Source organism: Leucopleurus acutus, assembly GCF_964270905.1.
Source record: "Leucopleurus acutus genome assembly, chromosome: 4".
NCBI lineage: Eukaryota > Metazoa > Chordata > Mammalia > Artiodactyla > Delphinidae > Leucopleurus > Leucopleurus acutus.
The window spans coordinates 13,402,661-13,430,204 of NC_139146.1; the positions used below are offsets into that span (position 1 = coordinate 13,402,661).

Below are 27,544 nucleotides of genomic sequence, written 5' to 3' on the forward strand. Positions count from 1 at the left end.
CTGAGTGGCGAGAATCTCCTCAGGAAGAATGACCACCAACCAGAGTTTTGAAAGGCACGTGGATCCTCCTTCCTAAGCCACAGCCAGGACGAGTCCCAACACCAGTGGGAAAATAAATGGCTCACTCCTCCTCCAGCAGCGAGGGTTGCTCAAGACTGAGGAGGGTGAATTAAAAACTCCCAAAGACTGGAAAGGAAGAGGAGACCAGGACAATCCAGGACAGGAAGGACGGGACTGGTCTCCGCACCCGAGGAAGCTTTCGCCAGGCGCAGAGGCTTCCAGGCCAGTGGGGGACAAGCTCTGAGATCTGTGTGCGCTTCGCCTGGCAGCGCAACCGTGAGGGACCTGCTGCTTGTGGGTGGAAGGGAGGTCAACGTAGAGGCCAGGCATCACCCAGCTCTGCCCCGGCCTTACCAAACACCTCCCTCCTCCCTCTCACCGCCCCACCAGGGGAACCCCGTAGTGCCTCCGATCCAGATGGCAGGCCAGAGGCCTAGCAGGAGAAAAGTGACTTCTCCCCATCTGATCTTGCTGGGCGAATTCCTGGAAGGAGGCTCCCTGTGGTGACTGAAGCCAGTCCCTTAAAAAGCAACACTGTACTGTGTGAGGCCAAGGGATCCGGGCACGCCAGGGCTGCAGACAGGAGCAGAACTGAGTGGCCCCAGGCCAGCTGAGAAGCTTAATTAATTAAACTCATTCAGCAGAGCCCTGCACAGCACCACCACAGATCGCAGCGGCGTGGGCGGGGCTTCTTCCCCAATCATTGCGGCCTTTAAGAGGTGACTCACTGCCAGTCGTGATTTCTTCCATTATTAAAAAATCGCTTTCACCCAGAAGTACAGAAAATCTAGCTCCCTTCACAGAAAATCAATTCCCCCACTGAAAACACTTAAAGCGCATGAACTAACATAAATCTGTAATTTTATCTATAATAATAACCTCAATTCCAAGGAATGTGTGAAATCAGCTTTAGTGGCAGAACACACACACACACATACACACACAACCTGGTCACTATCAGTACACACACACACACCTGGTCACTATCAGTACACACACACCTGGTCACTATCAGTACACACACACACACCTGGTCACTCAGTACACACACCTGGTCACTATCAGTACACACACACCTGGTCACTATCAGTACACACACACACACACACACCTGGTCACTATCAGTACACACATACCTGGTCACTATCAGTACACACATACACACACCTGGTCACTCAGTACACACACACACACACACACACACACACACACACACACACACACACACACACCTGGTCACTATCAGTACAAGACAAAGTGCTCCTCCCTCCTAGCAGGCAGCCAAGTGGGAAGTAAAGTGGGAACAGATGACGGAGACACTAGCAGTGTTTGGCTTAAACGACACTTCAACTCAGCGCCCCGACCTGAAAAGAGGAACTCGCCACGGCAGAACATTTATACGGGGCTTTGTAAAGACGCCAAATGGCCTTCCTCTGGGTTTTCCTATTCAGGTTGACTCAGCAAACAGATGTTACAGAAACGTAAGCCAGAGCCTTTCCAGCTGCAGACATTTCAGACAGGAATTCTTTAATAAAATCAGTCTATTCTGTGAAGATATGAAAAATCATCAAAAACTTCCTTGGCCTCTCCTCCTTCAAATTCATGTTCTGGGAAAAAGAGGTCAACGGCAACAAAAAAGTCATTTTATCGTCTCTCTTCAAAAGAGACACAGAGATCCCAATCGACCACCTCCTGGAAACATCAGTGAAGGACCTACTCAGTAAAGGGCGTAATTTCTATCCTCAGAAGAACACCGGGTAACTTGGAAGGAAACGATGTCCATTTTCCTTGGTTTGCCCCAGCCTGTTCCCTGCAAGTGATCGCACGGGCCGTCTGCGCACACACACACACACACACACACACACACACACACACACACCTCTGTGTCTTCTTTTATTTTGTGGCTTTTAAAACATTTCTCCTTCACTCCCTCCTAACACAACTCTCAGGCCAGAGGCTTTTGTCATGTTTTAATTTTAAGCAGATTCCATTCACATACAAAAATCTGCACTATTTTCAAGGTCCACAGCCAAATCCCACCAGCTGTCTCATGCCTCACCCTCTGAATATTCTGTTACGTTCTGGATTCTTGAACACCAGTGGAAGTGATAAGGAAGAAAAAGCACAACAGCTTGGCGTGTAAAATGAAAACTTGTAAAAAGAAACACCAGTCAGTGGATACCTTACACAGAGGAATATTTATCAGCCAAAATACAAGTTGAGTTTGCCAAATGAGGTCATTTCTTTAAAAGCCCCGACCGGCAGTTTGACCGAGCTTGTGGAGTGAGTGAGTGAGTGAGAGTGAGAGACAGAGAGAGAGAGAGTGTGTGTGTGTCTGTGTGTGTGTGTCTGTGTGCATCTCTGTGTGTGTGTGTGTGTGTGTGTGTGCGCCAAGCCGTTGCGTGTCCTGCATCAAGAGGGCAGCCGCCCCAAACCGGCACCTCTGCCCACGGACTGTGACGTGGGGACCAAGGAGGGGCCGGTGTCCCTGAGCTGGCGGCCCCCACAGAGGCAAAGGGCCAACGGCAGCCGCAGACAGCATCTGGAGACCGCGGTGGGACAGCACCTCAGGCCTCCGAGGTCACGCCTGTCTAGACGCCAAAAACGTGAGGCCCGGAGAGGAACTTCTCAGGCAGCGCTTTAGACAACACCAAGAAACAGCACGCCATCAATAGTCTCTCCGTGATCCTGTTATCTGCCTCATGGCTGTCTACACCTGCCTGTACGTGGACACAGAAAACGCAGGCCGGCTTCTTACCTACGAGCTCCCCTCCCTCAGCCCCACCCTCCCCCACACTGTACCATAAAAAAAATCAGATATTCAGACTGGGCAGAACCCCTGGTGCAGCACCTCATGGGTGTCCCTCCACCCACCCGGTCGGTGCTCCAAGGAGTCCCCGTTTTGCCAAATGCAAAAGGGTTGGCGCGCCAAGCTGATTTCCAACAGTGCGCACCGCACCAAGACACCCCACGCGCACACCTCTGAAACCAGCGGCGTCGGGGGCAGCCACAGAGGCAGGGCTGCCGCTCGGCAGGCGGGAGGGTGACTAAGCCTCCAGTGCCGAGACTCCAGTTCTTCCCCAGAGCTGTCGGCCTGTGGGAAGAGCTGCAATGCCAGGCTTTGGGCAGGGAGGGAGAAACCAGATACAAACTGGAACTGCCCTGCAGCTCAGGCGGACTTCTGAGTTGCCCTGTGATGGTTACAGCTGGGGTTCCGGTCACACTGGACACTCTCCACCAACAGAAGGTGTGTATACTGGGCTGGAGACGTCCCTCAGCAACCTCAGAAGGGCTGTGAGAACCTCGTCCCGCTTCCTGGATTCTAGCCCCATCTCCAAGCCCTGTGACGGTCAGCTCACAGAGCCCTCCCCCGTCCCGCTCCCTGGAACACAAGGAAGGGTGATAATGCCATCCTGACTAGGCTGGTTACCTGTATGGAGGCCCCAAACTTCTCATTGCAGAGGCTGCACACCAGCGCCCACCGACTGCTGGGGATGTGAGACACCTTCGTGATGGGCTCCATCTTCTCGGGGCTGCCAATGCTCACCTGGAGGCCCAAGAAATAACAAGACAGGGTGGCAGGGGTCGTCAAGACAGGGGCCGGACACAGACAGCAGCAACTCAGAGATCCATTCCTCCCCCACGGCCCTCCTACCAGAGGGTGCCGAGGGGCACTCGCCCTCCGAGCGCACGTAAAACCCCACTTCAAAGCATCAGGACAGCACAGGGGCCAGGTTGGGCCAACTCTACGCCCTCCTCGGGGTGGGGGCGTCATCTGACACAAACGTCCTGTTTGTAAAAACACTCAGACACCCCAATGCTCACTGCTCACCCCAATGCTCACTGCTCACCAAGGTAACCCATCTACTACACCTCTGGTCCACTAAGAAGCGGTCAGGACTGGAAATCCGTCTCAAACATATTGCAATCAGTTGTGAACGATGGAGCAGAAGTAAACATCGACCACTTTTAATCTCTCTCTCTCTAAAGAAAGCCATTCTCTTCAGTCATAAACTATCACTACATACAAAGCGGAAAACTACCAAGATAAAGGTCCCCTCCCTCTCCTCTCAGCCTGGATCACTGAACTGCATGCATCCCTGTTAATACCAAACCGTGAGATTCCCATGCTACCAAGACCCGAGTCGTGAAGCCTCAATCCAAATCACTCCCAGATACTTTTCCTCGGGAGGAAAATGCACCAAAATCATATGCCAAAAAAATGCTGAAATCTGAATCACAAATGATAGTCTCAGAGTGAGCCAAGCAAATTACATCAGTCAAGGTCTGGGACTTGAAATAAATTAGACCAGACCTGAAATTAAAAAGGTTGAGGCCAAGTAAGAATTTTAATAAAAATCACAAAAATGTGACCTAGGGCAGTGGTTCTTTAACCGTGACGGTGCTGTATGCATGGCTCACCAGGCCCAGGAGTCTACGGCCCATCCCAGGGAAAGGACAGAGCCACACCCGGGCCGCAGCGCGGACGAAAGAACCCCGCGGGTCCGCTTCTGGGAGCGTGACAGCAGCGGAGGGTCAGCTGAGGGTCAGCTGCTGACCCAGAAGGCAAGTCAGAAGGCAAGTCTGAACACCTCCCCCCAGAATCCAACTCACGGCTGCCTCCAGTTAACATTTCCACCAATGTACACACCACTGACCACACGACAGCACGCTCGAGATTCAATTTAAGGTGGAAAAACGGGTAGCAATTCAAAGGTGTCTTTTTACTCCTCGGCTACAAAGTGGCCCAGTGGTGAATGGCTCCCTGTGAGGACGAACAGCCACGGGCTCCCAAGGTGAACCACCAACACGGGCACCCACCTCGGGGATCCACAGCGCGCAGCTGACGTGGACCCACTTGGTCCCACTGCGGGTAGGCTTCATCGCTCCACCTTTCTTGGGACACAACAAACACTTGGGCTGAACCCCCAGGGCACACGTCCGGCACAGCCAACTGCCCTCTGGGACCTTGAGAATTCCGTAACAGGCCTGTAAAGCCACAGCACATCCCCAAGGAAAAGAGAGAAAGAGAAAAAAAAAAAAGAGTTATTTTTACCCTGTGTGTCTACGAATTTTAAAACGCCTAGAAAGATTTTAACAGAAGCACCCCCAAAATAGAGGCACTCCTTTCAGGAAGAGTGCCGGGCAGCCTCACAGCAGCACTCGGGAGGTGGGTACAAGGTACAACGTACTTACCTACCAGAGGGTGGTCCTGAAAACTACTTGAGGACAGAAAGGTTTGTAAAAGATCTGCTGTGTTGCTACAGATACCCATCTATATCAAGTTTCTAAATACTTGGGCAGTAAATCCTCAAAACTCTCTCCAGGGCTAGATGGCGGAAGGCATCCCTCTCTGATTTACTGATGTAGGTGGGCTATAAAGGGAGGGAAAAAACACAAAGCAGTTGAGAGCCTCCCAGAGCTATTACACGAGACACCAGTGAAGAGGAGAGGGAACTGAGGACCAGCCTCGCTCCCTGGGCTGAGCAGGCCCTACTGACCAGGCGCCGACACCCCGCCCGCCTCCCACACACAAGTGAGCGCAACAGGCGCAGAAAAATGAGACATTCTAGACAAAGAGAATTTGGTCTCTTTGGCGGATATTTAAAACAAAGCCTGCTTTGCATAAGATGGTAAATTACACAAGACAGCAAAAACTGCAGGAATCAAGGCAACTTAAAGTCCTTGAGACGGTTCAAAGAAAGAAAAGGCAAACGTTAAAGAAGTGAAGAAACAACACCATGATGGTACCAGGAGCACATTCAGAGCCTTTTAAAAACACCAAACTGTTCAGGACTTTATCCTTAAATGAACTACAAGTCAGGAAGTGGAGAGACAGTAACATAGTTCCAATTCTCCAGACAGGAAAAACACAGCCACTATGCAATCTGAATATCCAGGACGCAAAAAGGAAACCACAGGATGATAGTTCAGGGAAGTTAAGTGACACTAAGATTGGACCTTAGGAGCACTGTGTCGGTGCCATGAATGAGCCACTGTCAACACAGACTTACTGAAGGAAAAAAAAAAAAAATTTTTTTTAATAGAGCTAACTGACACTATTAAGGTTTCATATATCAGAAAGGTCTGTATCAGGCACTCTAGACAAAGTCTCATTTGAAGAGGTAATTTTTTCTTTCTTTTTTTTTTTTTTTTTTTACTGGAAAAGCAAGTCTAAGTAAAACAGAAGATTAAATAAAGGATGCCTGAAAGACAAGTCATGAAGAACATCTCAAAAGCAAAAGGAACCACAGGAAATGCTAATAGGCAACGTGGTGTGGCTGAAAGAACAGCAGACCAGGCTCCGGGCGGGGGTGTGGGGGTGGGTGTCGTCCAGAGCTCCCCGAGTTCCACTCCAGCTCTGCCACTAACCCGCAGTGGGACGCTGAACAGCCCACCCTGACTTCAGCTAACTCATTTATAAGCAGAGGGTTTGAGCAGTTTTCAAGCAGAACCCTTTTTTTCAAACAAGATTTGTCTCGTGGGGGGGTGGGGGTGGGGAAGTAAAATGGCAGGAAAAGAACTGAAACATCATCCAAGTAAATGGCACCAACAACGTAAAAGCAACAATGGCAGCCGCAACGCTCATGGTCTTGAAACAACAAAACCTCTCTAAGAATTCTCCATTATCCCAAGGAAAGCGCCTAGATAACTCGAAAACCCAGAGCTACAAGATGGGCTATAACATGACTTCATAAGCAAGAGACTTGTGGTCTCCCCATCAGGATGACACGGGACAAGGCCACCGCTGGTAAAGTCCTCAGGCAGAAGGGAAACCCAGGAAGCAGACACATTGTAAAGAAAACAACAGTCAGGAACTTCACACAGCAAACTGGATTCTTCTTGCCAAGAGGTCACCCAAGCCACTGTCCCACACAAGCCTTTAAGTTGGTTTTAAATCTCAGCATCAACAGGTGAATTCAAAGAAAGTACCTCTGGAGAGCCTATTACCGAAAGAGTGTATGTGAACACATGTCCCCACAGAAATACAAATTACTTCATTACGGCATGAAAAAAATAAACGAGAGAGGTAAGGGTCCAGACTAAGATTCTCCCAAGCTTTTTAAATCACCCAGTGCCCAACCTTACTGAAGCAACCGCCAAATCCTCTCGACATCGCGGAGGACAGGAAATAACTTTCAAGAAAAGGGGACCCTTTCTGCTTGTTCAAGGGCTCCGTTTATCTACTAACACGTTAGCAAATGTTATGTGTTGACTAGTGTCCGAAAAGTATATGTTAAAGCAAGTCCTAACACCCCAGGTACCTCAGAATGTGACCTCATTTGGAAACAGGGCCACAGGAGATGTAGTCAGTTAAGATGAGGTCACACTGGAGTAGGGTGGGCCCTTCATCCAGCGTGACTGGCGGCCTTACAAGAAGATGGCGACGTGTGAAGACACAGATGCGTGGGGAGGACGGCAAAGTGACGGCAAAGCCAGAGAGCAGCGTCGTGCGGCTGCAAGCCAAGGGACGCCCACAACCGCCAGCAAACCGCCAGGAGAGGCGAGGAAGGTTCTCCGTCCAGGTTTCAGAGGGAGCGTGGCCCTGCCGACACCCTGATTTCAGACGTCCAGTTTCCAGATAGCAAGACAACGAACTTCTGTTCTTTTAAGCCATCCAGCTCGTGCAAGGGCAACTAACACAGCAAACTAACCGCCTTTTCAAGAGTCCCCCCGCCCCCTGCCCTCCAGTGTTCTCAATAGCTATAAAGCCAGGTGTTGGAGCAGGGCAGAGGGGCTCATACAGTCTCAGTAAACCTGACTTCTGTGGATGGGAATAAAGGCACTATGCGAAGAAAGAATGAGGTCCACAGAGGATCCTATTCTCCTGGTTGTAAAAGTAACAAGAAATACTTCAAACGCTAAGCACCCGTCAGCAACAAAAAAGATGGGCCCACGTCTTTAACTCATGGACCCTGTCTGGAGGAACCACCCCAGGGGGCCGCCTTCCGGGTCCCGCTGCCCACGTACCTGGTGCACACAGATGTTGCATTTGTCACAGAACACCATCTCATTGCCGTCCTCACCGTCGGGCGACTGGCAGACGTCACAGACCACGTCTTCGTCGTATTCAATCCCCAGGCCTTCTTCAGTCTCTATAGCATGATTCATATTATCGTAGCATCGCTGTTCAAATTCCTCCAGGACCCTTTCCATGGTGTATTCATCTAACTCAGGCATTCCTGGAGGGAAAATGCCACAAAACCATTTTAATAAACCCGTATTAATAAATATAATACTATTCATAATAAAAATGCACAATGAATAAATAATATTATAAACAAATCTATCCTGAGTGCCCCCCAAATATTTTCTATTGGATGTCCCTCAGACCCTTCCAAGGAAGGGTCTTGAAATTCAGAGGCAGAAAGAGACTTGCACCCAACAGTTTGTTCCTTACGGTCAGGCACTGAAGATGGAGTGCTTGCTGTAAAAAGATCATTCCCAAAATGGTTCCAGGCTATTAAATGCATATATCGTTAGACTGTCGTTACATTACAATATTATATATACCAACTAGCGTGTAAGTGGCTTCAAAACCATGACCACCTTATTATGGTTTGGGCATTTTTTTCCAAAAACACATTCCATTCTTGCTACTTAAAATGGTGCCGAGAACAGATTTCACCATGAACGCTCAAATGTTTTTTACCTGGTTTATCCCTCCTCACCCTCTGAATTTACTAAGCTGAGATGCATAGTTAGTCAGACACATGAAAGACGGAAACACAAGGGACGTCTCAAGCAAAGGAGACAGACAGCTCCTGGTGAATCAAAGAAAATGCATTCTTATGCAAGAACGGCCAAAAACAAACTTCAGGCGGTTATCATGGTGTGGTTACGGCTAGTGGTGGGGATGAGACTTTTAGTTTCTTCCATCTGCGGACGTATCCCAAACTTCCTACAATGAAAATACTCATGCAGGAAAGAAAAAAACAGCTTGTAAAAAATATTCAAACACATGTAACTGGCAAGAAACAACAGTAGTGTCATTAGGGCCAACACCAACTTATATGCACTCTCATAGATTTAATTAAGACTTCCAAATTTTTGAAAACTTGGAGCACACATTAGCGCTGACACTGTGATAAGCCCTAAACACACGGTCAAAAAAGCCACCTATCATCTCAAACCTTATTTCATGACGAGGTCGTTTCTGCGCGGCCAGGAGGTTTCATCTCAATTCCTCCTACCAGTTCCGAAAACACCACTGGCTTTGAAAATACGGCCCTATGCCCTATAATTAATTTTTACCATTAAAAAGACCAATAAAAGCTAAGACAAACGCCTTTACGCATGCGTTCAATACATGTTATACAACTGCATCGCTTATCCTGCCCAAGTATTCAGCACCGCCTTGCAGTCTGACGAGTAAGCCCAGCACTCACCACCTAGACCACCCACCGAAGCCCCCGGTCCCTGGCCGTCTGTCCCTCTGCCTTAACACAGGACACCCAGTCAGTCCAGTGCGTTACAGCTGTCTTTACAAAGTAGAATTTTATAGTCTATGAAGCTAAAACATAGTATTCAGTTCCCACAGAGCACTGAAAACTTCCGGACAGACCCCCACCTCCTAGCCTGCTAACATCCTGGCCACTAATACCTAAAACCAAGGACCAAAAGGAAGGAAATCTACCTCATCAAAATATCGGAGTAACAGCTCTCCCAGCTCAGTCCACACCATCGTTCCCATTCAAAGGCTGGGGAGCAGCACGCATGGCAGCACCTGTCACACGCCAGGCCCCGTGCTAGGCTCAGGCTTCCACACGAAACAAAGCCTTAGCCCTTCAGGGCTCTGAAATCCACCATGAAACACTCCGTAGATATTCACCATGTGCTAGACTGCACACAGACAGCCTGTGCCACCACTTCCCGACCTTGACCTACATACAGCACATGCTAATGAATCCTCACGTCTCTCACAGGAAGCCCAGACTTGGTCTCCCTGACTTGCCATCACCACACTTCAGGCAACCCTTAGCAACCTGAAGTGGTGTGTGAGCCGAGATCCAAGTGTCCTCCTGGTCGTGACACAAGGGGATGCAAGCAAACGAGGTCCTCTGAGCCGTACATACACAAGAATGGTTGACTTGTAGAAAAGATCGCAATGGGCAGGGCACCCAGCTAAGGTAGGGCTTCACCAAAGGAAAGCCAGGAAAGATCGACGGGTGAGAGGAGAAAGCACTCAGGTTTGGAAAAGGACCTAAGGGGAATCACTGAGGTGAGAACACGAGGGATGTGTTTGGAAAATGGTGAGCTTGGCTGGAGTGGCGTCTCCTGTGAGAAACTGCAGGCCACGGCTGAAGAAGGCGGCATCCGAAGAGCACCGCCGGAGGGGGAAGAAACAGAACACCGGAGCAGGAAACTGTGGACCAGACCCTTGTGCGATCTCGGGGAAGCGCTGCGTTTCTCTGGGCCTCAGTTCTCTTGAGGTAACCGGCAGGGTTGCGGGGTGCAGGGCAGGAACTGGGGGCCCCCGCTTTCCTGCCCGTGGAAGACAACACCCCTCCTCGATCCCACCTCTCTGTCCACGAGATGCACACAGACTGAGTCCCTCTCAGCACACCTGCCGCAGCAGGACACGCGCATCTCCAACAAAGAGCCCGTGATCCCGAGACCGGACTGAGGCCGAGACGGAGCTGGCGTCGCCAGCGGTGAGGAGCCTCGCCCCTGAACCGCGGGCCTCACACACTCGCCGCTCATCGTCCGCGGCCAAGCAGCAGAGCCCCCGCCTCTCACCCATCTCCTTGAACTCCTCGTTGGTCAGTTCCAGCCACGCAGCGTCCATGTCGTTGAGATCGTAACGACACACGCTGTCGGCCAGCGTCCGGATGTCAACGTAGCCCAGCTCTGGAGGCTCGGAGCCCGACGAGACGATGTATTTCTTGGGCCTGATGAACATGAGGGACTTCTCTTCAGACACGACCCTGGTTAACAAGAAAAAACAAGGCAGCCAGGTCACCCTTCCTGCCACAAGAAAGGAAGTCTGCCAGGAGGCCCCCAAGTGAGCTTCCACCTCCAACCCCCAAACCTTAGGTCACTGCCGGGTTCAGAGAGTTAAAACCCTAACGCCACCGCTGATAAAGCAAAGCAGGAGTCGTTAAAACCCCTAAAATAGAAAGAGATGCAAGTGAAAACGCTGCAGAAGTCTTCAAAATCAGCCTCTCCCACGTGGCCTCCCAGGACGCTGCCGTGCCCAGCCACCAGCTGTGACAGCAGTGTCAAGGGTTAAAGATTACATCACTTTCCACTAACCAGGCCTGCCCGCCCCTGCTGGAGGCCACCAAGCCCTGGGTTCTCAGGGACACGGAGGCGGCCAGAGCAGCCGCATGGCAGAGCACACACAGCAGAAGGCCGGGAAGCCAAAGGGAGAAACCCGTCACCTCTGGTTCTAGAACTCAGGCCTTGCCCATCGCTAAGCAGTCTGAGAACCAGAGTCCCAGCCACGGGCGGGATGCTCCCGGCACAGCTGGGGACCCAGGGAGGAGCACAAGTCCCCTCCGCTCCTGCACTTGCACCCTCGCCCCCGCCCCGGGAACGCCTGGAGAACTGGCGGCCCCCGCAAAAGAAAGTGCAGGAAGAGGGTGAACCACTGCCGACGGGGAGTGAGGCGCCTGGGGAGCACCCCACGGCCACCGGCCCTCCACCTGCACGTCGCAGCGTGCCGGCAGCTCGCGTTAACACCCAGCTGTCCAAAGAGGCCGTCGAGGTGTTTCCGTCACCCTGTGATTACCAGGGTGGCTTTACCTACAGGACACGGAGACAGGCACGGTTAAGGGAGCTATTCGTCCCACTCAGCTAAGGGCAGGGTTTTAGCTGACACTTCCATGAGCCGTGTTAGCGTTTACTCGTCTTGTGCTGGGCTCGTAACCCCTGGATTGGGATCGTCAGTGCTGCACAGCTAGTCGGTGCTGTGCCCCAGAGGCAACCCTGAGGCAACCAAACCGTGTTTCTCCTACAGAGCCCAGTGAAACCCTCCGTCCACTCCACAGGCTGCAGTCTGACCTGTGGAGGCATCGGAGCGTCGTTTCAGCCTGCATCTTTATGGGGACATTTGTCACAGAGATCCCAGACACAATAACCAGCCTCGACCACCGCCGGTGCCTGAGGGACAGGACGTGGGTGAGGGCCAAGGGGTAAGTTCAGTCCACACTTGGCAACGGTGAAAGAGGTCATTTCGCAAAGCAGGCAGGTGACTGACCACGCAGCGGCGGCAAAGCCGGCTGCCAGCTGAGCACAGAGGGCACTCAGCTCCCTCGTCCCGCGAGGAGCGTCAAGGCCTGTGGAGCCGGCCGGAGAGGAAACAAGAAAACCGGCCCGGCTTCACGCTGAAGCCGGTCAGTGAAGAGCCGACCCTCAAGACCCTTAAGGAGAAAAGTGGTTAGAAGTAAATCCAGAGAAAGCCCATCCGAGGAGTACTCCTCAACACACTCCTCCGCTAAGCTCCCCGCCCACGGGACCCGAACCTGGCAGGACTGCTCACACCCATCCTCCCCCAGAGGTGGAGGGACCACGGCAGGACCCAACCGATGACAGGCACCTCTCTCCAGCACAGCGGCCCTCCAGAGGGAGAGGGGAAGCAGCTGTGCAAACATCCAAATGTCCCTCCCCCGCAGCCAGCCACTTCCCAGGGAGCCTTGGAATTTACCTTCCTCTCTGAGAGAGAGGCACCTTCCCGATTGGCTGCAATGTTAAGTTCGGAGGCCCATGGCCCTTAAAAGCACTACCTTCGGACCTGAGGTTTGTTTCTACTGCATTTCTCTTTCCCCAGAAGCCTCACTGCTGACCCAAACACCACTGCTCCTCTCAGGCACCCGGCTGTCAGGGCAGAAAGGCAACTGTCAGGGGAGAGGCGGCGCCCCTCCCCTGGGGCACGTCTACCTGGCCACGGGCTGAGGGATGGTCCCAGGGCTCACCGGCACCTGGACCCCTTTCTCCCACTCCTGTCTCCAGGGATCTGCCAGCACATAGTACTCATCCGGGTTCAGCTGGTAGGAGTCATGCAACTTCATGGCAGTGATCAGGTCTGTCCTAAACACCTGGAAAGGGAAAGAAAGGGTCACTGACATTGGATATTTGCATTCTTACTCAGAGCGCTGGCAGCTGCAGGGTAACCATGGAGCTGCCACGTAACAAGGTCACTGTTTCAACAGAGAACCAGTCTGACCTATTACAGGAAACCCCTCGGCCTGCCACGCCCTGGGCCTCGCTCAGGGTCGGAGGTGGCAGCAGCTCACACTGCCCTCCCTCCCTCGCCAGCTCCGAGAGATGGCGACGTCCGCACCAGCTACTGCAGCACAGGAACCTCGCTGCCGTCCCCGGAAAAACTTCTAAGAACTCCCAATTCACCAAGCAGGCTGCTGAAAACACGCGCCTAAAAAATCCCTGGAGGGAGATATTTCACTCAAGGGTGACTTTCTTGTAAATGTTTAAGAAATAAAACTCCACTAACCATGTAACAACTCCAAGCCAAAACCCAGAGCCCCCAGGGACCCCTCTTCTCTACTCAGACTGCCTCTCCCCACCTCCCGCCTGCCCAGGCACCCGGGCTTAACAGCAAGGTGTCCGGGAAGGGCGGGTCCTGGTTGGCTAGAGCCGGGCAGGGTACAGGATGGAAACACCTGGGAGAGAAGCAACGACACACCAATGGAGGCAAGGTAGAAAATGGGCTGGTAAAGAATGTGTTTGCACACCTTCACCCGGCATAACTTCTACCAGGAAAGCAGCATTTGTGGGGAAAGGCGAGGAGGGAGGGAGGGGAGGAGACAAGAGAGGAAGAAAGAAGAAAGCAAGCAAGCTACCACCCTCTCTTCACCCTGCCACGAACAGACGCACAAGACTCAAAAGCACCCCTCGGCCAAGAGGGCCCCTCGGGCCTCATCTGGGGCCAGGAGGGGAGCAGCACGAGGGTGGCCCCCGCGTGCCCGCTCCTCCTGGCAGGGGGGGAGGCGGCCGGAGCCCAGCCCACTCCTGTCCCAGGGCCGCACGAGGAAGCTCTGACCCTGGCATTAGCGCCGGCCCAAAGCTGTATTTGGCACCAAGCGTGCCTGCATCTGTAAGCTACACTCCCTGTTTACACAAGTCACAATGCTGAACTCTCTCTTCTTGGGACAGGGAGTTCTTTCTTGTGCTGCTAAGCACAGTTCACACTATACGCCTGCTAATAGGTCCGTATTTGTTTTTCCCGGTGGCTTTTCGGGCTGGTGATCACTTAAATGAACGTCACCGTAACGAAGTCTGAGGCAGTGTCTGAGGAAGAGGGCCACGTCTCCAGCCGGCCGTCTGGGGCCCGACTTGCCCCCAGTTTGCCACTCCTCATCTCTAAAGTCCCAGTAACAAGCAAGAACCTGGCTGTGCACCCCCACACACAAAAGCACAAGATCAGGCCCCCCTGCAGCACCGAGCCCTGCGGCAGACCCCCAAAAGTCAGTCGTGCCCTGCAGACCCCCAAAAAGTCCTTTCAAACAAAGTCACAGATCTACACCTTCAGGAAGCACATCAGTTAAAAACACATTCCAGCTAAGTCTGGTAAGTAATAAGTAAGGGATTTTGCCCAAGAAGGAGGAAAATCAGACTGAAGCAACAAGATGAGAAAAGGCAGCCCAACGTTCCTGCGCTCAGGGACTTGGAAGAGGACGGTCAGGGACTGAAACAGATGCCCTCACATGGACGTGAGCTCCTGAGTCCCCAGTAGGGCTCCACCCTAGCACTCCATCCAAAAAAAAAAAAAAACAACGCTGGAACAAAACACAGGTCAGGGACAAGACTGGCACCATCCACACTTGCCAGTGCCGACTCTGGGAGGGGTTTCTAGCTGCGCCCAGGGCACCGGTGCTCTCACACAGGTATCAGCTCCCTGTTGGAGCACCCTGGATTCCTGCCCTGAAATAACAGGAGTGCGGTGTGGACATCAGAAGGGTATTGAGGGGGCTGTGGAGAGAATTAAAGAGAGAAAAAAGAGCAGCAGAGTCACTCCCGATACCAGAGGAAAGGAAGGCAGCGGTGCAGATTCAAAAGGACAAAGGCCTGGAATAAATCAAGGTGATAAAACAGGCACCTTCTCGTGAGCATCTGATCTAATGTTTAAGTGTCCCCTGGGATGGTTTCGCACAATTCTAAAGTATATTATACGCTACTTCCTCGTGGAGGAAGTCATTCCACAACTAAAGAATCCTACGCTCAACACAGCGCCCCCGGCTTCCCTGTTACCGTCGAAGAAGTTCCTCATGGATGGCGGCCTCTGCTCAGTCGCTACGGGATGAGGCTGTCTTTGAAGTCATCCCACTAAGAGGCAGTGCAAAACCAAGGGGCTGGACCGAAAACTCTCTTCCCCATAACCTGCTCACCTAAACACTGTGACAAACTGAAATGCCTTTTCTTCAATCACTTAGATCCTCAGAGCCCAGTCCAAGGTTTTCAGAGAACACAGATCTCAGGAGTGGGAGGGGCCCCTAACCAACAAAAGCCACAAAGAAACTCACCCCAAAACAATTTTGGATAGATGACAGATAGGTAGATAATAACAAAATGTGAGGGAGCAGGGAAATGTAAGGTGAGAAACAAATTTCAAAAGAAGGGGAGAAAGCCTTCAGCATAATCCCCTAAACAGAATCCCAGAATTACACTGGGTTTTGCCAAACAAACCACAAATTCACGACTAAAACTAACTTGAGGCTGGCAGTGACCGGCAGCAGCTGAACATGCTGATCTCCAGGCCATAGGAAAAGTTGTTGGGAGCCAGCAAAGGTGAAACAGAGAAGGAAAAAAAAAAAAAAAATGAAAAGAATTAATAATAATAATAGCTAACATTTACTGAGCAGGATTTACCTTCTACATATTAACCTCTGGGTATTAACCCACTTAATTCTCACAAAACTCCTACGAGGTGAACACCTGTATTATCCCCATCTTACAGATTTGGAAACTGAGGCACAGAGAGGTTAAGTAACTTGCCCAAGAATGCACAGACTGACACCAATATCAACCAACCAGGTGTGTGTGTCAACCATATGTACTCACGCACACACGTACGACATGCAGTCACGCCAGCATTCAAGAAATACCTCTGAAGGCTTTCGATCTTCATGTCTGGAGCATGAACTTCTCCTGTGCTGGGATCTGGAATTCTGTGACCAAGTAGTTGACAGGCCTAAAGAAACAAATATCCGAATAGGAATAAATTACAAGTACACCAATCACTGAGGGTTCACAGGGTTCTGTTTTTTAACCAGACTCAGCAAGGCGCCCCTCAGCACCACCCCAGGAGACGGCCCGACGCTCTGCCAGAGCTCTCCTCCCCCACCCCCCGGAGCTCCTCCACCCCCACTGCTCATCTAAACGCTCACTTCCCACAGCAGGCCAACAAGACCACTCCGCACACACTGCGTTCAGGGCTGCGGCGTCACAGGTACAACTCACGGGGGGAGGGGCCTTTCAAGAACACCGTGCAGGCAGAGCCTTCACCCATGAGCCTGCACTTCTTCAGAGGTTCAAAGCCTTGCATTGGTAAATAGAAATTCAGAAGCTTCTCTCTTAATTTCCAGTAACTTTTTAAACACTACCATCATGGTGTTAAATCCTAAAGCCATGCCCCAAAAGGTCTGACTCCACAACAGAACCTAGCAATCCCTACAAAAGGGAAACTCAGACCCGCCGTAGACTAGGTGCTCCGGCCAAATCACCTTTAAAATTGCCTACTCCCCCTTCCCAGAGAATGCCTGTCAGCTCTCTTCTGAGCTCCGAGGACAAGATGCCCTTATCCTCTGTCGTGGGGCCTTTCCCCCGCCAAGCCACGGAAACTGGAAGCCCTACCAGGCCACCTATGTCTCTTAACTGCCACCGAGTCTGAGCTCCTCTGGCGCCTGAGACCCCTCTGCAGCACTGTCTCCACCCTGCCTGAGACGCTCCCTCAGCCGCAGCGGCAATTCTCCTTCCTGGTGTCCCCCCTGTGGGTCCCTGCCCTCCCGCATGAGCTCTCTCACCTTCTTGCTCCAGTGCCCTCCCCGGGGAGCGCCCATCCACGCCCACGGTCTTACCTGGCAGGCCCAGGAGACTGTCAGACCTGCGTTCCCACACTAACCTCCCTCCCCGGCACCAGGTCCATGTTCACCCTTCAGATCAGACATCAGTCAAGCCCACTGCGTTCCTGAGATCAGTCAACCCAGCACAACAGCGACTGGGCTAGACATTATACTCAAACCTGCTCTCCTAATTCCTACTCTGACGCATATCACCACCATCTCTACCTGAAGTCTGAAATCAGAGAGTCATTCTAGACTCTCTTCACTCAGGACACATCCACTCCACGGCCCAACAGCCCAGAGCCCAGCTCCTCTTCTCTGCCTCTGCCACCGCCTCCTGTCCGCGGGTGCCGTACTGACACCAGAGATCTGAAACAGCCCTCCTAACCACCTGTCTACCTTCCCAGGAACTTGCCTCCATGGTGAACAAACTGTACCATTTCCCAGAAATTAACAACTCCCCGCCCCAAATAAAAGCTAAAAGCTGAGGGAACTGTCATTCTACCAGTAAAATCACTTGCCACTCAAAACAGGAAACCCTTATCCCTACAGATTCCAGAGACAAGGGACACAGAATCAAAGCATCCTTAAGACTCTGGGGGCATTAGGAAGTAGGTTCTGCCCATAAGCCTATCATCAGATTTGCAATGACAGAGACTAAAGGCGATTGCCAAGCTTCCCTCTGACAGGGAAGGGCACGACCCTTGATGGCCAGTCCTGAGGCTTGTTTACTGGGTCAACTGACTGACGGTCTGCTGCTACGCCAGCAGAATTAGATTTCCTATCGGTGACCCTACCGCACTGTTCAGTAACAGTCTAGAAAATTCTTCTTTAAAAAACAATCCTAAGTATGTCTCTTTAGACTCCCAGATGAACAAGAATAAAGTTCACACCCACACTGAAAGAAATACTCTGGGCACACTGGGGTGAGCCTGACTTGTAGGAAGCTCTGAATCTGGTCACCACTGGAAAAAGGAAGACAGAAGCCAAATTAGGAACCTGATAAGGAAGGCAGCTAAGCAGCTCATGTCTCCAGACAGGCCTCTCCTCCACCGTCCGGTCCTGCAGGCCATCGTTTGGCCAGCCCACAGGCGGTAAAAAGAGACGGGGGGGGGGGGGGGGGGGGGGAGCACAAGACAATTGTAGACGGGACGGCCCCGGGGCTCAGGGAGGGCGAAGAGGTGCAGGGCAGACAGGGATGCCCCCTTTACTGTGGATCACTAGGTACAGGGTTATAAATGACAAGAAATTTTAAGCCATTCCATTGCTGTACTTCAATAACTAACATGGGGTCCGGGGACACAAGCGCTTACGTCGAACACTTTCAGAGTTAAAGCAGCAACAACAAATTCATGCATTCTTAAGTTTTATGACCCTCTTTTGCCTCCTTTTGGGTCAGGATCCCTCCAGGGTGGTTTCCAAGGTTGCCAGGAAGCTTGCAGCTTTGCTGGCACAGGACACATCCAAGTAATTGCAATCATTTAGTAACTTTTTCCAGGGCTGCTTCTATATTCTTGAAAAATGTTGCCTGCTTTTAAAACCAGATATTCAAAAATGCTACAAATCTGGTATCTGATTGTATTACCCAAGAGAAATTCTGGTCCACCCAGAAAGTCTGTTCCTCTTCCTTTTAATTTGCCTAATGCAAAAAGAGGAAGAGAAAAATTAATCTTATTAAACTCACTTTGCAGAAAGGGAAAGACTGGGGGGAAAGCTAAGTTTAAATTATCACTGACATAAGGAATGTTCTTAGCTTATTTATAGAACCACCCAAGCATCCACTGACAAGAGTGAATGAATAAACAAACAGCGGCATATCCATACCATGGAATACTACCCAGCAATAAAAAAGAACGAGCTGTTGATACACACAGCACGGATGAATGTAGGAATAATTATGCGGCGTGAAAAGATAAAAAGAGTATGTATTGTATTATTCCATTTATATAAAACTCTGGAAAATATAGACTAATCTATAGGGACAGAAAGTAGATCAGAGGTTGACTGGGGAAAGTGGGGAGAGAAGGATTATCATGAGTTTTATGATTTCATGGGTGTAAACATGTCAAAACGTATCAAAGTGTACAAATTTAAATGTGTGCAGAAAATAAGTGATGATTTTCTACCATCCATTGACAGTAAAGGAAAAGAAAATGCTCCGTTTTACCCTGCACAGGTGGTTTGTGTAAAACCTAGACTTTGCTGCTGAACAGTGAGAAGCCGGATCCTCCCACGTCCAGCAGCAGACAGTTGCTGATGGTGATTTCCTCCTTCTAATTCACTTTAACACTGTGTCATAACTATTTACAACATACAGTATACCTAAGTCAGTGCTGTGCACACAGCAGAGCCTCAATTTTTTTAAAAACGTCTTTAAGTGAACAGAACACAGTGTCGCTGTTTGGGACTGTAACTCAAGAGCCGAAGGTGGCTCTGTTTCACCTGTGAGAAGTCATGCTTTTGATCTCGAGGAAGATGAGGCCATGGGAAACAAAGCACTAATGCCTTTAAAGACAGCATGGCGGGGGCACTGCTTCCTGACTGGAACACACCTCCATCTACAAAGACATCCACGGCAAGTCCACAGGAGACTCCAAGCCAAGTGCCTTGACGTTCCTACGCCAGTTCTCCTCCCTCACCCATGTTCCCTCTGGATACTTCCCAGAACACGATCCAAGCAAAAATAATTCGCACCCATTTTAATTTTAAAAAAGTTATGTCACAGAACATTTTTTTTGAAAGTATGTTGAAGGAAAAAGAATTTTAAGCCAGAAATTAGAGTATTTCAAACACCAAAAGGACTGGGAGATTCTGATTTACACTATAGTAAAATACTGGCCACTTGTTAGTTCTGAAAAACCACGTGCTAAGATCATGCTGGGTTGGTGCTGCATTTTGTTGTTTTCAGAATGCTAACATTTAATGACAAGCTAAATTAAGAATATGGCAAATAGGGCTTCCCTGGGAGTCCGCCTGCCGATGCGGGGGATACGGGTTTGTGCCCCGGTCCGGGACGATCCCACATGCCGCGGAGCGGCTGGGCCCATGAGCCATGGCCGCTGAGCCTGCGCGTCCGGAGCCTGTGCTCCGCAACGGGAGAGGCCGCAGCAGTGAGAGGCCCGCGTACCGCAAAAAAAAAAAAAAAAAAAGAATATGGCAAGTAAGATTTTGTTTTATTTTCTCGTTGCTTTCAGAAGAAGTTAGGAACTCTAAAAATTTGGCAATAATATCTAAAATTATTTTATTGCCCACACACAAGATATTACTACCTAAAGTTAAGTCCGCTCTAGTGACAAGCGTACGTGACTTTTAAATTCTTGACATATACGCTGTTTGAGTATCAACAATTAATCTCCATGAAACACTGAGAAGAATTAACAGAAAATAAACCCTTGCTTTGTTTTACTATCCCCAACTTCCCTTAAAACAGAAATGTGGGGGCAATAATAGAAGTCATAGAAGGCTCACAGGTCGCGGCATCGTGAGCGTGGCTCCCGTGCGTGCACTGCATTATGAACCCTGCCTTCTGGTGCTATTATGCATTTATCTCGAACACTCTCCTTTGAAATATTAAAAATAGTCATGCTGTCTTGCCCTAGATCTAAAATAAGGAAGAAAACCTCAAGAGCAAATCTAATACATATTGCACACACCTCCGACATTCGGTAGCTCGTGTGTGTTAAGCCTCCCAGGTGGTGCAGCACATGAAAGTTCAGAAATGAGAATGACTGGCAGCCTGGATGGCTGCTCACATCACCACAAATGCAAACTACAAAAGAACCTCACCACTGACCAAATGGCGAATCTCCTGTGTCTCAGACCCCGCCTCTAGATGCTAAACACTACTCTGGTGTCTTCAGGAGTGTTAAACCAGCTTAACAAAGGAAGGTGCTCGGGACCCAGCAAGTGTGGAGCCCTACAGGCCAGCTGGTGTCACCACAGCAGAGCAGGCTGGAGGGAGCAAGGCCAGGCCAGCCCTGTGCCAGTAAAGTGGTGCTATGCAAAGTCCTATCCGAAAGAAGAAAACAAATGTAATGTAGTTCTACTTGCTTGAACTGCATGATAGAAGACGAGCCTCTCACACCACTGCTGTTTCTATCAGGGTCTGACCCCACGTCTCCCACAGCCCAGCCCTTCCATCCCAGCATGGCTTAGCTCTAACCGTCCAACTCACTTCCACCTTCCAAAAAACAAAGCTTAATGGGTACCTTAAGAGAACTGGCCCAAGAATGTTTCAACATACTTGGGCCTTTGACCAACTGACACAATGCTTCATGGTCACCCGGCCCTTCTGTTAAGTCCAAGTCCACAGACCAGATCATGCTGTGCTAGTTACTCCTCAAGCCCAAGACGATGCTCTGCCCATCAATGTCAAGGACAAGCCCCAAGTCGGGTTTGAAAAGGGGTAAAGCCATCTCCATGTGCCTGGAGGAGACACGGGTACAGCCCACGCTCTGTAGTACTTGAGCCAAAAATTCCACATTTCAAGAATTCCTACACAACTCTGCGGTATCACAAGATGCAACTGATGGGGGGAAAGGAGCAAATTAAAGGTACAGTCAAACAGAAAGAGAAGTGGAAGCAGAGTGAACTTTTATGCAAAAGAGAAACCTCCAAGAAGCCTCCAGAGACTTGCCATGAAGGAAACCAAGCACAGCCAAACCAAAAACACGACGGCAAGTTATTAAAAAATGTAACATAAAGGGTCCAAAGCAGAAAGTACGTTTCACCCACTAAAAATTCTGGTCTTTTTTCATCTTCTATCTGTAAGCTGGAGAGAGCCCAGAAAAACAGAAGTCCTCACAAAACTTCATGTTTGCCACTCATCGACCTGCATTACTAAGTGCAGAATTAGTAGGTTTGAATTTTACTCAGCTATTCTCTGTGCCTGCGTTATCACCACTGATGGAGCAGAAGCTGGCTGGATAACTGGAGAAGACAGAAGTGTTTCAGGGTCAGCGCAGGTGTGAAAAACCGGGAGACCAGGCAGGGCCCTCACAAGGTGCCTGGCCCCAGAGCCCTCGCCACACACCAGGCCTTCCCACGGGGTGGTCAACACAGCCCTGAAATTTAGGGCATTAGGCAGGTGAAAATGGTTCCCAGACCCAATTCCAGCACGTGCTTGTGGAAGCTTCCCCACACCAACGAGCAACTGTCAGACGCCAGCAGCGTGTCCAGGAATTCAACTCAATTCTGACTTGGAGATAGAAATAGATTCCAGACTCAGTCCCGTGAGACCAACTTCCACTTCAGATGCCAGTTGCCAAGCCCAGGTTATTACCTGTGCTTCTGACTGGCAGAGGTTCCCATGAGCCCCTCTCCTCGGGTTCAATTACTTTGTTAGAGCGGCTCACAGAACTCAGAGAAACATGTTACTGACTAGATCACCAACTTAACTCTAAGAGGATATTGAAGGATATGAGTCAACAGCCAAATGAAGAGATACGTAGGACAAAGCATGGGGAAAGGGCACAGAGCTTCCACACCCTCTCGGCGCGCACCGTTCTCTCCCAGTCACCACGCGCTCGCCATCTGGAAGCTCTCTGACCTCTGTCCTTTTGGGTTTTTACAGAGGCTTCATTACCAAGACATGACTGATAAAATTATTGGCCAATGATGACTGACTCAACCTCCAGCTCCTTCCTCCTCCCTGCAGGCTGGATGGAAACACCAAAAATAGCTGGGGGACCCACCGCCACATTTGCCAAAACCCCTGACACAGAGGACCATGGACTGGGAAGCAGGAAATAAAGTGCTTGTTTCCCCGGGCCACACCCTGGCACAATGCATAACTTCAGAGACTGGCTGAGCCACCCAGTCCCAGGAGCCCAGCAATTACAGACACAGCCTGCAAACACCCCAGTGCTACTTCATCCAACTGCCAAGGCTGGCAGTCCAGGGCACCCGGAGAAAGGCTTCAACAACTATGACTGCAGCTGGATGAGGGCTTGCACTGGCACAGAAAATGCCGGTCCATCCTCAACTGTAAATACCACACCGGTGTTCCCCTGGACCAGGCCAGAAATCAAAGCAAAGGGCTCCACCCAGCCCAGGAGGCCAGCGGGGCCTAGCCCTGACCATGGCTGGTGCTGGGGCCCCAAGCTGACATCCGCAGCTGCCTCTTCTCCACGTTGACATGCTCTGCATTGGGCCGGGAGCTGCTGCCAAGCTTCCGTCGGGACCGCAGGCTGGAAAGGCTGGGGAGAGGCCACTGCACGGACCGCCCATCTCACAAGCAGGGCTGCCAAGTACTCAGACCCAGCTAAGGGCAGGCTCAGTTCTGTGCACCTGACTGCAGGGGCAGAAGGCAGCTACCCACACCCACCACGTGCCCACACAAGAGGATGGGCTCCAGTGCCAACAGGCAGGCTGGTGGCAGAAGCCCACACTGGGTAGCAGCTGCCCTCAGAAAGGGTGGAGAGTGTGTCCCATGGTGCAGATAATGTACGTGTGTTCGTACAGCTCGGCATTCTGGGGGTCTTAATGAGAGCTGTTTACCACGACCATCATCCACCATAATGACCAAATCACTAGGCCTGGACAGACAGCACAGCCATCAAGTGTCACCACTCGCTTCACACTGAATCAACTACAGGACACAGCCAGCCTGCCTCCTTTCCACTAGCAGCTAGCATCCTCAACCTCTACCACCACCACTCTATTTCCACGTGTAGCCTAGGGTAGAACAAAACCCAGGTTGTACCCTGTAGGTATTCACCTTAGTCCTCCATCCCTGCCTTCTTCAGGGAGGCCAGCACAGACACAGGCATATTAGCTGGAGGACGAAAAAGGCCCATTACCAGGAAGGTGACCTGATGGATAGACTTTTGGTGGGGACTTTGGGGACTCTCTTCCCCTAGAGTTCTGGGTGGAAATATAGGTTTAGATGAAGCATTTGGTCTTCTAGGGCTGTTATGGGCTGAACTGTGTCCCCCAAAATTTCATATGTTGAAGCCTAACCCCCCAATACCTCAGAATGTGACTGTATTTGGACATAAAGCCTTTAAATTGGCGTTTAAATGAAAACGATTGGCCCTAATCCGACGTCACTGGATTACAGGAGGACATTTAGACACGCACAGAGACGTCAAGAATGCACATCCTCTAGTCCAGAAAGGGGAAGAGTCTAAGTCTGAGAGAACATTCCAGGAGAACCTTTTCTAACCCAGCTCTCCCAAAGTGGATATGAGGCAGTGCTGAGAGTCAACAACGTGAGCACGGACCGGCTCCTCAACCAAAATCAGAGGAAAACAGGACTCTGAGCCTTCTACCAGGCACTGTTAGTACACGGACATAACTCATGAACCCTTCTTCTGATTAATTCTGAACTTAAAAAGCAAGTTGTTTTCTTTTTTAATTGCTGCAGGACAAATTGTGTACACGAGCTAACAGCCAGCGTTTATTGAGTGCTTATAACTCCAGAGGACACTTTGACAGGCACCACAGGGGGCAGAAAAGAAATACCTAAGCATGTTTTTGCCTCAAGGAGTAAAAAGCCTAAGTAAATAGAGAAAACACAGTGAGGGCCGTGAATAGATAAGCGCTAAGAAGTTCAGGGTTCCCGAACGCTCCCACAGACGGGGTACAGCCCCTTAATACCGCTCCCTGAAACAGAAGGAACGCCCCTCTCTCTGGAGTGCTTACCCAGCTCACTCCTCCCTCATGCCAAACATTAGCTCCCACCATCTGTCCCAAGAGCTCCCAGCCCTTCACCGTCCTCCGGTCTCAGCTTACTTCGCAGGTACCCCCAACACCCAACACCCACCCATCACCACCAGTTCTCCTTCCCACTGCTCCATGCCTGCACCCAACGCTCCAGTCAAACTGCTGTGTTTGAGTTCTTCTGTTTTTAATGTTTCCGGTGGCTGTCAGTGTGGCCACCTACAGCAAAGCTTTGCTTTCTACTTTGCCACTTTTAATCTGCCGAAAACTTGGAGCGCGGAAAGACAACCCTGTTTGCCTGAAATGATTTCATCCTTCAGGACCTGCCCAACTTTTATCTCCTCTGTAGGTTTCCCTTGCCCTCCCCCTCCTGAGTTTGTGTCTACATATATACATTTCCACAGTGCATCAAAAAGGCATCTCCGACTGTCCTGATGACTTTCCATCGGAGCTCAATCTTATATATGCCAAAGACAGAGTTCCTTGAAAGCAGGCCCAATACTTTTCCCATCACTCAGCAGAGCGAGCATTCTTTCAAGGTTTCCCAAATTTGATCTGTAATATAAAACATAAGATAACGGGCCAGAGCTCAGGCACTGTGCTAGGTACAAAATTTCCTTGTTATCTGAAGGGAGCTCTTCCCAGGATCGTCTGTTAGCTTCCCAATACACAGATGCTGTGTGACATTTATTTTGCCTGCCTGGAAGCCAACTAACTTCTGGTTCTCAGCTGCACTGTGAAAATACGAGGATGCCAGAGAGCTGAGATGCATACAGTAGTATTATTAAATACAGGCATGTTCAAATCAACTGAAGACCGCTGACTCGTGTACTTAATATTTTCACATCACACTAGGCAGTCCTCAATCTCCCTTTGTATCGGGGGTTGGACTAGTTAATAATTAACTGGCTTCGATTAAGTTCCCTTTTCATAAAGAGCAACTGTGAAGTGCTGTAAATGATGTTTAGGAAAAACAGACACACCAGTGACTCTTGAAACTGGATTATCCATCTCTGGAAAACAAACAGGAAGCCTGAGGAATGCCTGCCTGCAGTCAACCTTACCCAGAAAGATTTGGTTACAGACCTGCAGTATCACACTCAGATGTGTTTCTCAGGCCTCAGCTCTTCGCTGACCTCCCTGATATTCGAAGGGCCTCAGCTATTTAAAGCATTACATTAAAGAACCATGTTTTTACACTGACCCAAACCCTGGTAGGTTCCAAGAACAACAAAGCAGGACTTACTGCCATTGTCGTCAGAATCCTCACTGCTGCTGGGAAGGCGACCTCGTTTCATGATCTCCCCGGGAAACAGCAGGCAGCCTGCAAGGCAATGAGACAGCACTTAACCCAAGATGATAATACACAATCATCAAGTTGTGCTTCAGATGGCAGCCCAGGATTTACAGCACACAAAAGCAAACAATCGGCTTTAAGTAGCATTTGAATCGTAAGCAGTAAAAAGACCAAAGATACATAATGAGGTGCAATTATTAACAGAACAGGTTCAAAAAGGAGGGGGAGGAGTGGAGGAGTCACATATCAGCAGGTCTCCCCAAGGTGCCAGGCCTTCTCTCTCGTTCCTGTGACATTATCACTACAACTACTCCAGGAGTCTCTTTAGGGGACTGGCAGCAAGCTCTGCAGGAACAAACCCCTGGCAATGAGCACAGGGCTTCCTCACCGCAGACAGATTCGTATTTTACGCGTGTGCGTATGCGTGGGGATGGGGCTGTGCCGGGACGTGTGAATATTTACGCTGCGCTGGGCGTGACGATGCTTCTCGGGCAAATTTTGCTAAAAGAAGCCTAAAAGCTGAGTACCTGGAGTCCTAGGAACAAAACCAACGGGACAACTGGGAATGCAAAGGTATCCTCTAGTCATCTCCAACCCCTCAGTGATTCACTGGGATCCAGACCCCTCCCCTTTACTCATTAGGAAACTCAGGCTAAAGCGGCCACTTACCCAAGGTCACATTGTGAGCAGGGAACTTCTAATTGCAAATCCAATTTCACTACCCTTCACCCCAACTCCTTACACGCCTTGTCCAACCTAACTCAGCCAAACTAAGAAAGCAGTTCGTGCAGACACCCAGCCCACCTTGCCAACGCCTGCCAGGTGGTAACAGGCCCCCAGCACCACAGAAGAGAGAAAGACTGCATTTAGGAAAGAGGGCAGTGTACCGAGATTGAACGGCCAGTCACTGAACTTACGCAGGTGAACTCGAGGTTATATTCACACAGGGCAGCTTTCTAAACAAATCCGAAAAGCTCTTCCAAACTAAAACTACTGATCACCTCGACATCTTTAGGGCCCTGATCTTACTGCCAGATCAGTGACTCCCAATGAGGGAGGAGGGCTTTCCAAGTCAAAGTATGGTTGGTCATCCATTCCCTACCCATCCAGCCCCTCAAAAAAGTATATCCCAACCTCTCCCTCATTGGGAATCACAGCATTACAATGCGATGAGCTTCTAAGAGTGTGGCACGTAGGAATGGTGTGGGAAAACAACGTGGAACCACCGTGCTCGAAACAAGACAGAAACTGTCCTACAACAAGTCGGAAATTAAAAACCCAAAGGTCCACTCTAAGTGGAACTGTAAAGCTTAAGTCAAAAAGGCAGAAAGCACCCCATTTTGCAGTCTGCTCCCACCTACAAAACAGACCTGTATGATTCTCTCAAATATGCAGGCTCCTAATCTCTATTTTATATTTTCTTTCTGAGACACTCACCCATTAAAGTTTGTGTGTTTTTACCAAATGATCCTTCCAAAACCATTAAAAGAACTTCCACAAGGAA

The 27,544-nt window shown here is 50.3% G+C and overlaps 1 protein-coding gene across 4 annotated transcripts in view; it reads right to left on the bottom strand.

The window, feature by feature from the left end:
• Positions 1 to 27,544, bottom strand: part of JADE1 (jade family PHD finger 1) — a 56,800-nt gene that overhangs the window by 13,170 nt on the left and 16,086 nt on the right. For 2 of the 4 annotated variants that reach the window (XM_082838629.1, XM_082838628.1), the window contains exons 2-8: positions 25,990 to 26,067; positions 16,125 to 16,210; positions 12,943 to 13,100; positions 10,801 to 10,988; positions 8,032 to 8,243; positions 4,882 to 5,049; positions 3,491 to 3,607 (exon numbers count right to left, since the gene is read on the bottom strand). In XM_082838629.1, coding sequence (XP_082694755.1) covers positions 3,491 to 3,607; positions 4,882 to 5,049; positions 8,032 to 8,243; positions 10,801 to 10,988; positions 12,943 to 13,100; positions 16,125 to 16,210; positions 25,990 to 26,041 — 981 coding nt within the window. In that variant the 5' untranslated portion in view covers positions 26,042 to 26,067. The other 2 variants (XM_082838626.1, XM_082838627.1) reach the window with 2 other exon arrangements.